This window comes from Apis mellifera, linkage group LG5 (genome assembly GCF_003254395.2).
Source record: "Apis mellifera strain DH4 linkage group LG5, Amel_HAv3.1, whole genome shotgun sequence".
Lineage (NCBI taxonomy): Eukaryota > Metazoa > Arthropoda > Insecta > Hymenoptera > Apidae > Apis > Apis mellifera.
Window position 1 is genome coordinate 4,969,158 of NC_037642.1, and position 12,464 is coordinate 4,981,621.

At 25.1% G+C, this 12,464-nt stretch overlaps 1 protein-coding gene across 1 annotated transcript; it reads right to left on the reverse strand.

Annotated features, from left to right (window-relative positions):
* Positions 1–675: 675 nt before the first annotated feature.
* On the reverse strand, positions 676–10,383 carry LOC725211. The gene is made up of 13 exons (XM_006561072.3): positions 10,244–10,383; positions 9,813–10,022; positions 9,540–9,740; positions 9,287–9,426; positions 8,960–9,214; positions 8,715–8,873; positions 8,072–8,571; positions 4,928–5,145; positions 4,616–4,797; positions 4,356–4,503; positions 3,496–4,266; positions 2,435–2,664; positions 676–1,588 (listed from the first exon to the last, which is right to left on the reverse strand). Exons 1-13 carry the CDS (start codon positions 10,283–10,285, stop codon positions 1,261–1,263), a joined length of 3,384 nt encoding a protein of 1,127 aa, XP_006561135.1. The 5' UTR covers positions 10,286–10,383; the 3' UTR covers positions 676–1,260.
* Between the last annotated feature and the right edge of the window lie 2,081 nt (positions 10,384–12,464).

Sequence of the window (12,464 nt, forward strand, 5' to 3'; positions counted from 1 at the left end):
AGGAGATTAATTTTTAAGACGTTGAAAGAGGTAAAGGATTATCCTGATATCCTTAATTAGCATCAGTTTCGGTCACGCTACTTCGGTTATTTTTATGTGGGAAAACCCATATTTTATTATATCAAGTTATCCTTCATTGATCGTACTTTTGGAAGTGGGAAGTGCGAATGGTGGAATATTTCCATCATATGGTTTGTTAGATTCTTTTTCTTTTTCTTTTTTGTTTTTTTTTTATTGAAAATATATAAATTTTCTCTACATTCTCTATATATTTGTTATTGATTGCGTATTAATCTCATAAAGAACAGGAATCGCGATAGAGATGCTAATTTATAAATTATTTCAATATGATACATATATATAAATTACAATATATTAGACTATAATAAATAAGATAAATGATTATCGAATAAACATTAGGTCTATACATATATGTATATGTATATGTATGTAATATTCGATACGATACTTGAAACAATGGAAAATTTTTCCGTTTATCTGACAATAATCGACTTAAAGATTGGTAATTTTTTTGTGCAGACTAGTAATTTAACACTTGAGAAAGAAAATTCATGAAAAATCACCGATATCGATCAGTATCGATCATTGTATTGTTAATTAAAAATAAAGTATAATAAAGTAAAATGATATTTTGCCGCTGATAAGAAGAAAGAGTCAAAACATATCTCACTATTTATTGACGTAATAAACGTACGATCCTAATCTATCAATAAATCAGATACAACACAAAAATTTAACATGTATTAACAATATATATATATATATATATATATACATATATATATACGTTTACAACGTATCTATAAATGTCAAGAGATGTTAACAAATGCCTATATTATAATTTCCCATTAACAATTTATTAATCATTTTCGTATTATTTATATGCATCTTTGATGTAAATGTATACTTCTACATTAAATCAAGATGCTTTTTTAATTTCCTGTGATGTAAAAACTCTGTCTATCAATCATCAAACAGATATATTATTGACAATTCGATTGACTATTCTAAATATACAATAAAGCATTGTAGCCGCCGATCAAAGGTACGTACAAAAAAAAAAAAAAAAAGAAGAAGAAAAAAAAAAGAAAAAAAAAATACTGTCACGTTATCACCATTTTAACAATGGTTTGTCTTCGCATCTTAATCTTAAAAAATATTTACAAGTGAGCATTTTATGCGAGTGTTCTTATTGTGAGATTAAAATACTGTCCTTTCCTCACACGATTCGTCATGTTGTCAGTGAAATGCAAATATAAGGATAAGCAAAGGTACCGATATAATGCATAGCAAATAAATAGACGTTCTTGGTTCACACGTGGATACCACTACGTATTCCTCGTTCCATAATGAGTCATTGCCATTCAACGGCAATTCCAACACTGTCCTCTCATTGCTGAAGATTTTAAAAGGCAGCGAACATTCCATAGTGCTATTCTTGCAGACGTGTACCGGGTTCGAGATGTTGTAGACCGTCTTCAAAAGATCGAACCGCACCCTTAGATAATTCGGTTGTATCTCGTTTTCAGAGTTGAACACGAAGAAATAATATCCGTTTGTAGGCACTCTGAAAATATATTTGTTGCTTATATTTGATATATAATCGTATCGATCTATTAAAGCTTTATCTCTGTAGATGCTTGACTGTTTGAGAAAATATTTAGAATGAGAATCGCAATTAATGTTTATCACGATTTATATGTTTATATATCTATATATTAAAATAGTAAAATCTATAATATCGATCATTCGAATCAAATATCGAAATTTATATATTTCTATATTATTTTTCATATTAAATTTTTCTTAAAAAAAATAAAACCTTAAACAATTGCAATAAAGTGTAATATTGAGATCCAAGTTCGATTCAATGTTATTGAATAATTTATCAATTACGTATGTATGTATAAAAATGTACATACGTAATATGTGTCGCAGATGTTATTTAACATATTTTTTTAAATTTAAAACTTTTAGATTTTTACACAATTTAATAGAGTAATTTTATATATTTTTTGTATTATTTGTTATCAAAAATCTTGTGTTATAATATTATCTAGCGTCTGTTAACGTTTATTTAACATTTTTCTGTTTTTTATTCTTTAAAATCGCATTCCACTTTACGCTCTTATTATTATCTTCATAAATATTGAAGTGCAAAGTCCTCGAAACTATATATTTTATCATTTGTAAACTATTGATAAATCGTTTCAATTAAAAATTAACAAAAATTAATAGTTTCATTAACCAACCAACTCTCAGCACTTTATTTTTCAAAAATAATATCTTTGCGAATATTTCCAAAAATGAACCATTATCTAAATAGCTATTTATCTTTTAAGAATTAAAAGTTTATCTTTGTTATCGGTTCAAGTATTCATAAATATTTATAAAAGTTTATATGCATATATACCTATATGTAATCGTGTTGGCAAACGAAGCGACCGTATGTTCGCTCTCGTGTCTCGGAGTACATTGTCTATGCGGCGTTAAAGGTAAATTTAAAATCAATCCTTTGCAATCAAGAAGCCGTTCCTCTGAACTGCTGAACGAGCTCCAAAATTCTGAATTGCTTCTATCGTTCAACGTTGTCTCGTTCACGGTGCCTCTGTCCTCGGCTATGCCATCCGGGTTCAACATATCCTGATATTCAATTAAACATTATGTAGAAATAATTTAAAAAAAATCTTAATCCATCGTAGAAAATAATCTTTCTAATCAATCGAATTTACGATACAATTACGTAGAAAATCACGCGATATTATCCTCTTATGAAATAAATATCCATCTTTCCCCTAATCCTTTTATAATCTTCAATTTTTTTTCCTTCCCATTCTTGATATCGCATATCGAGAAAATATTTGTTTTTCAAAACAAGAAGATTCATCTTCTCTCTTTTTAACGTTCCCAAGCAAAAGTATCCCTGATACAAATATTAACATTGCCTCGAAAATATTCCGATAAGAAAACTCTCGTACATTCTCGATGAAAATCCATATGAGTAATTAAAAGAGATATCGCAGATCGAGCAATTATATGGCTTGCTAATCGTTAATGAGAACAATACAAATACAACGTGTATTGCCAACTATGCACATGCGCGCGATAAAACGTCAATTATGATCTAAATTGGACTAGTTATCGACTTGTCTGACATCCAAATATTTACATAATTGACAATAATGTTCCATCCGAGCGAACGAATTAAATTTAATCCAAGCATAAGTCAACGCTTAAACAATATCATGCTCTTTCGTACTTAATATTGCTCCGAAACGTTATCGCAATAATGCTTGCAGCTGTTTTTTATTGGAGCCAAAAATTTGCCGCCGCTTATTTATTACCGGGAAATTTCCTACAATCTTCAATGCCGCTCTTTAAAGTTTAATGTTTAAACTTCCTAATAAAAAAAATATTTATATACGATCGAATAGATTTTTAAATAACGTAAATCGATAACATAAATCGTTTTACCTCTTCGAGAGCTGCATCGTCATCTTCGTCCTCCTCCGTTAATTCCTTGTGAAGAGGGGAGGATAAAACCAGATCTCTTCGTCTTCTGCGTTTCTCGGCATTCGAAAGCGAGCGATCGTTCATCGTCTTGTTCACCGCCTGCCGCAAAGCTTCCCCTTCCGGGCCTTTCTTCTCAATCTCGTCCATCAGTTTCTTCAGAATCTTTTTACCCCGATAACCCAACGAATTAATCTTGTCCAAAACATCTCGAAACACTTCCCCGGATGTTGGCTCCTTAGACTCGATCGTCGTTCCCTTCGTTTTCCTTTCGCTCGTCGTCTCGTTTCGTATAGTATCTCTATGCACAAACTTTCCATGCTTTTTTATTAAATCGCCTGTATCGTCGGCTGTGGTACTGGCTACGCTTTGCCTCCTCAAAACTGCTTCGAAAGTTTTAATCAATTTACTCTCCATCTGTTTATTTCTGCCCTCTTGCGTATCGGTACGGGAAGATTGAACGGGCGGTTTATCGATATTATCCGTTTCTACGAAAGTACCTTCGTAATGATGATGCGGATTCTCTTTTTGCTTCTTCTTTGTATCGAGCGTTTTGGCAAAAAGTTCCGTGAGAATCACTTTCATAGCCTTGGCATCTAACTCGTGACTGTTGTAATGATGCGGCATAGCGTTCATCGTATGTTTCGAATTGTTCGAGAGATGATCTTTGTGATGAAACTGTACTCCTTGTTGAACCCTCTTCATCTTTTCCGGCTCGTTGCTAGGACTCTCGTTCTACGAAACGAATTTAAATCCGTTACTTTTCTCTCTCTCTCTCTCTTTCTTTTATTTCCCTTAATCTCGCAAATCAAGAATGAAATTACCTCAAACGAATTGTTCGTCGCAAGAAAACCAGTCTCTTTAGCAACTTCCAAAAGTTCCTCCAATTCTTCGCTACTATCATCACCGATGAATGCGCATTCGTGAAGATGTTTGTGGCCACGAATCATGGTTAAAGAAGCGCCAGGCCATCTATCATAAAATATACCATAGATCTAATTCTTTTTTTCTTTTTATTAATCAATACTCCAATTTTTACACGCTTTATCTCGATTGCTTTTTTTATTTTCATCACCTATATTACCTCACGCAAGTAGACACGGTAACACTGCTACCCCGAAGAAGATAGAAGCCCCAATATTCCTTCATGTCGTCCTCTAAAATCAAATGTCTCGTCATAGAGACAGGTAGGAATTCGTTTTTCACTTTTGGTTCGTCATTCATCAAATAGGCATTAAATGTGGTATTAACTTTGATCATCTGACTCTGCGAAGAATCGTTTCTCGTATTGATAATCGTATTTTATTTCACAAATTTCCAACCGAGACGTAGAATGGATTAAAACGGAATAAGAAGAGAATATCTGGAGATAAAAATAAAAAAAAAATTGACGTACCTGACACCAAGTGGTAGATACTTTTGCGTCGATAAGCCTTTGATCGGAGACGGTTAAAGGGTACAGTTGCTCGGAATAGACACGATATCGTAAGTACATCGGCCCTGCTACTAATACCGCGGGAAGGAACATTCCCAACAAACACAATCGAAATAATCTCAGAGGAACCTTGTACTGAGATCTACGTGGTTGCCAATCTCTTGGGCGAACACCGTCGTCTACGAATTATAAAACTCTTGTAAGAATTTTTTGATTCGGTTGCAAAAAAAGGAATAGCAGAAAATAAAACGATAAAAGGAATGATGTTTAAGCTAGTTCGATAAACGTTACAATTTCTTTAATTACGATCGAATATATTCTATTTTATACTTCTATTTATTATAGTTTTTCTAATAATTTTTTTGCCAAAAAGCTTAAAATTATTTATTGTAATAAAATTCATTTTCGATATAAAGGTAAATAAATAAATCATTCGAAAAAAGTGCTCATTTATTTATTCATTATGATACATAAGTATTGTAAATAATTTAACTAGATATCTTCAAAATATCTTACTTTAAATTACACCACACAATTCTTTGTAATTCTTTCTTTCCATCGTATTATAATTGCGCATATTAATACGCTATTTTTATAACTTTGTATTAGATATATAATTCTTGATTTGCGTTATTTGATCGTTATTTAAAAATTTAAAATGATTTTGAAGACAATCGTGAAGATTGTAACGTGATATATATTTTTTAAAGAAAACAAATATAAAATAAATATAATAAAGTTTCTTTCTTTGTCAATCTTATGATATACGTTCGAAAAAGATTAACACATATATATATATATATATTTTCTGGCTCATTATTTAAATAACAGAATATTCTACATATATGTAAAATCAACAATTATAGAGATAATGAAAACTTCCATGATTTTCTTTACAATTAAAAATGCAACGTTTTGATACGATGCCGACGAATAACAACAATTTATATAATATTTCAAGTCACTATCTTATTGAGACCGACTTTAACAACGCAAATAAAGTATATTTTGAATACATTCGCGATAAATAGTAATCAATTATGACGACATCCATTCGTATCGTAAATTTATAATATCTATAATAGAATTTTTATCGAATAAATTATAAACAAACGTAGAAGTAGAATACATAATTGTAATTTTATTTAATTTATCCGATTTAATTTATTGTAAAAAAAATCCATCATTTTTCATATATAAAATAAACAAAATAAAAATAAAAACAATATAAAATATATTATGAAGAGAAATAACAAAAATTAATTTATTTTATATGTTTATACGTAAATATAAAAATATATATATATATATATATATATATACCAAAATAATATTATGATATTATTTACTTAATTAAAAATGTACGAATGTTGTACATAATTATTTATTGAATATATAGAATAAAAAAAGAATCATATTCGATGAAATCATTATCATTCAATATACTGAATGATAAAAATGGCGCAGTTTTGCGCTATTTACAGCGCACATCTGTTATTTGTATTTTATTTGCATCAAATTGTTTCTTCCAAGTTTCTACTAGTTTCTTATCTTATTGTGACGCATGCATATTAAAATTTTTATATAAATTTAAAAAAGAGAAATAAAAATTTAAAAATAAAATTTTTTCTATCACAAGAAAGAATTATTTATGCTATTATTGTGCAATTAAATGAGCTACATTAAAGAAGAATATACAATTAAAGAATGAATGTGTTATATGTATTTCGTTTCAAAGGACAATATATTTCCTGGCTACTTACAGTGGTTTAAATAAATACTGTCATTGTATAATTAGTTAATTCACCTATCAATGCTAAAACGATTTTGATAAGCTGTGCTTAAAGCTCTACTACTTGATTACGATATATAGTATGTATATATACTTCGTAAAGTGCACATTTCACGACACCACGTGGTAAAGAAAAACGTAAGAAGTTATTACATAATAAAAGATTTAGTAGATAAAATACGCAATTTAATTTGGCAATATATTAAATTTAATATTGTTCAAAAATAAATATAAAAATAAATGATAAATACATATACACGATAAATCATTTATTTTAAGACAATGATTTTATAAAATTTATAAAATCGAAACATTTTATCAAGAAATATAGCAATTATTATTTTACTATATAATTATTATTTTTAAAAATGATTGATAAAATATATAAACAAAACAAAGCATACCAAATATATCTATTTTTAATGGCGTCGTTGGCATTTTCCTTGAAGAAGCGCGGCATAAAACACTTAGAATCACTATTTTCACAGATTTTATGAATAATGTTAAAAACTATAAAACGCACAAGCACAAATCATTGATTGAATTATTAATAAAAATATTAGATTAGATTGATAGAAAAAAAAGATAGAAAAACGTGATTATAAAAAAATTGATTATAAAAAAAACAATATTATTTAATAATAAAAATTTAATTTTTATTTTATTTATTATAAATAAAAAAACTATTTAAATTATTCTATTTTTAAAAAAATCATTTAACTTTACTTTCCTTGACATTTAATAAATATATAATTCATTAGTTAATTTCATTTATTTGATCACAAAATTATACGTATATAAATGCACGATGTGTATCGTTCGCCGTCAACAGATAAACTGAATCAGTAAAGGAATATGTCATGCTTTGTATCAGTGCTTTATCAAGTTTTACTGTGCCAGGGATAAGCTATGATCTATACATCTATTTGCTCAAAATCATGGTACACCGTTATCCATCTTTACCATCAAAATATTGAAATTATCTTTTAAAGTGTGATAAACATTATCATACGGAATGATACGAGAGAAATATATGTAATTCTTTCTTTTTAGTTAATACAATGCTACAAAATGCTGAATATTAAAAATAATAAAAAAATTAATGTTCGAAAATATTTTTTTAATAAATATATTTTTCAATTTTTGTTAAAAAAAGAAGATATATTTAATATATATTTCACACATAATTCTGTACACAAAAGAAAATTATGTAAAAATATTATATTCTATATTGAATTATCTTCTATACTTACATATAATGTTCTCTTTCTATAATACTATTTATGATACATATTACTTGCGAGAGACGATACGTTTACTTTTATTATCTTTTGTCTTGGATGATTTTTCTCCTCTTCGTCGTTTATTAAGTGGATTTCTAGGATCATAAATTTCGAACCAATCATCATCTTTTGTACTCGCATCTTTGGCAAGAACAGGTATTTTTTCTTCACAATGTAATGCATGTACCATCCAAGATTCATCAGTTGGATCAAAATCTTCATCTTTAATGTTTTCTTTTTTTATTGGACTTAGTGATGTTTCTCTTACACTTTCTTTAGCATTTTGAAGTTTAGATTTAAATTTATTTAATAATTCCATTGTAAAGTCTTCACGGCTTTTTCCTTTCTTAGGTATTTTTAACTTTGCTTCTTTATATTTTTCTTGAGTATCTATGTATTCTTTCATAATTTCTACTTTTTTTTCTTTCTTTTCTTTTTGAATTTCTTTCATTTTTTTATCTTCTTCTTTTGCTTTCTTCTCATTTTTAACATCACGTTTTAAATCCTGAATTTCTTTTTTTATTTCTTCTCTAAACATATAATAATACATATAATATTTATATAATATTTAATTAAATATTTAAATGTGAATTATAAACAAATATTAAAGTATTAAAAATTATAAACAATTATAAACAAATATTAAAGTAAAAAATATTAACATAAAACGTACACTTTTTTTTTACGTTCTTCGTCTCTATCCTTTCCAAGATAATATTCATCATCCTTTATATCCTTATCACCTTCATCATCATCTACTTTAAAATTTTCTACTTTTTTAGATTCTTTTTTTGTATCTCTCAATTTACTTTTTATTCTTTCTTTCATTGCTCTAAAAAAATACGATATTATAAATAAAATTCATATCTAATATAAAACATAATATAAAACATAATTATAGCATAAATAAAACTCAACTCTTTTTCTTTTTTTATAATTTCCATTTCTTCTTGAGTTTTCATTTCCTCATCACTTTCCCAATCACTACTACGATCTTCCTTTTTTTTTTTATTTGGAAGTCCAGTTGGTTCGATAGCTGGTTGTGCACTTAATTTTGGATCAGTTAGATGATCATGAGCTGATTTGCCCTTATTACTAAATTTTTTATTTAATATCACAGATTCTTCTTCATCTTCCTCTGCTTCTTCGCCAAATGATAAAAGATTAAAATTTCTGTAATAAAAGATTTTATTATAAAAAAATGTTATTAATGGAATGAAATATAATAATCATTTATCTCTTTACTTTACTCCTGATGTTTTAGTTTTTGAATTATCCTTTATTTCTTCATTTTTTTTTGTTATTATCCTTGGGACAATATCAGAAAACGGATTGTTCAATATATCTGTTTTTATAACTTTTGGTGGATAAAATGGTCTATCATCCTAAAAAAATTATATTTATATTAATTTAATTTAAATATATTTATAAAAAATTTACTATTATTTATTTATTATCTATAAAAATATAATAAATTTCTATAAAAAAGTAAATTTACCTCATCTACAAGTGCTTCTTCAAGTTTCAGCATATTATATATAGTTTCTCCAGTAACTTTTCCAAAAATTGTATGTTTATTTTGTAATTCTGGTGTAGAACCAAGAGTGAAAAAGAACTGAGAACCATTATCATCTTTTCCAGCATTAGCCATAGCAATTAAACCTCGTCGACAAAAACGTAATCTTGTATGAAATTCATCCTAATACACATATATTTTATAATTATTCTTTTAATAAATCAAATAAAATTTTAACTTTATATATAAACTAACTTTAAATGGTTGCCCATATATACTTTCACCACCTTCTCCTGTACCTGTTGGATCGCCACCTTGTGCAATAAATCCTTTAATAATTCTATGAAATATAGTATTATCATAGTAGCCTTCCATGCATAATTGTATAAAATTTCTACATGCTTTTGGAGCCTCTTTTGTCCATAATTCTAAATCAATATCACCAACAGTTGTTTTCATCATTACCTATTTAATAAATATATTGTAATAAATATATATATTAAAAAATATATATATTTTTAAATATATTTTTTAAAAAAATTTATTCTTATAAAATAAAATTTATCATATTATATAAATTATAAATTATTTAATATAGAAATACAAAAATAAATAAATAATATATATAGGTTATATTTTTAAAAACAAATATGCAATTTATTGAAATATCACTTATTAATACTTACTTTACCGGTAGTAGGTGGTTCTTGTATATAAATATTACTCATACTTATAAATCTTATTTATTTATTCTTTCTTAACAAAAGTATTTCATAATAAATTTTTAATCATATAAATATATTTCATATATATATATATATATATATATATATATATATATATATATATATATATGTATATATAGGTATAAGTGTACAATAATTAATTTATGTAAATGAATAAATTGAAATGTTTTTCTTAATGTAATAACATAATAAATGGAAAATTATTGTAAAATTCTTATCCATAAAAATATTGTGTAAAGCTGATAAATGTCATTAACTGAAATAGTATTTAAACATGTATTTATCGTGTATATGTTACTATATTTTTTTACATGAAAAAGAACTACAAATAAAATTTTAAAATATTTTTATAAAATAAATCATAGTTAAATATTAATATTAATTATATTAATATATAAGATAAACCTAGATAAATATTAATATATTATATTAATATACAATATAACCAGTTAAATATTAGTATATTAATATGCAATGTATATTTTTTTAATTGCAATGTATATAATATTTATATTAAAATTAAATTAATTAATTTAGGTATTTTATTGTATTGTTTAATGTTATTCATATTCAAAATATATATATGCTATATATTTTAAGGTTAAAAATAATAAAATATCGTATTATAAAGATTTATTATTTTTTACTTTAAATTTTATAATAAATTTATAATAATTTTATAATTAATATAATAATTAGTAATAAATTTAAAAAAATATCATAATTCATATAAATTATCAAACATTTTTCAATAATAATATTCATACACTTATATCTATTAAAGAATACACTAATGTTTAAGTATTGATAAAACATTTTCTACCCACAGTATGAATTTTGTCTATTTCATTGTATAAGTTTAAATTTAAAAAAAATATATATATTTTTATTATTATTATACATTTGTGGAACATGGATATAAATATGGTAAATATATATTATTTAAATAATTTAAATATCAATATTTTATTATTTAATGATAATTTAATAAGTGATGAAATGAAAATGTATTTGAATTTCTTTAAGGAATTTCCTATTGATTGGGAAATGAATATTTTAAATTTATTACCAAATAAATATAAAAAGAAATATTCTTCATTAATGAAATCAATATTAAAAGAAGTAAAAGATATATATATTAAAGATATGCAAGATTTTTTTAGTAAAATTATATTATCAAATCATAAAAAAAATGAAAATTACTTTCCTGAAATAACTTATACAAACTACAAATTTATAGACGATCAAAAAATTTTTAAAAATAATATTTTTTTAAAACATCGTAAATTATTAAATAAAAAATATTATCTCCATTTAGAAATAATAAAAATTATTATAAATCAAGCACAAGTTAAATTTCCAATAATTATTTGTAATTTTAAAAATTATCACCATTTTGGATTTATGTCATTAACTGATTTTCAAAATACGATCAACAATGACATAAAAAAAGGATCATTGGCAGTAACAAATCAATTTTATAACGAGATATTAAAAACTATAGTAAAAAATAAAATTTTAAAAAAAATTAATAAAGAAAAATTACCTAATATTATAAGATGTATAACACATGTTTTTGTACAACAAATTTTAAATCTTATGATACGATCTATCGATCATATATTAAATATCATGAGTAATAAATATTGTCCTCAAATCAAATTTCAACTAATTATGCAAGATGGTCAATTATTTCTTAGTCCTTCTATTAAAGAAATATTTTCCGTATATCACAATATAATTGAAAAAATTAGAATAATTGCTCAAGATTTAATACCATTTGAAAAATGGTTTAATATAAAAATATTACATAAATATATTAAAATAAAATTACCAGATTCTTATATTCAAGAATCTCATAAAAAATTGCAAATTATTCTTGATAATTTATTTCAAAGTATAAACAATCATATAAAAAATATTATTGAAAAATTTTATCCTATTTGTACATCTATTTTAAAAAAAGAAATATTATTATTTATATCAGAGAAAATAGATTTTGATTTATACATTCAACATATAAAGAAATATAATACTTATTTAAAAAAATTAAATGCAATGATAGAAAATACATATCATACAGTAGGAAAATTAGAACAACGCAAAGCTAAAGAATCTTTAAAGAAAGAATTTTATGATATTAAAAATATATTGCTAAATA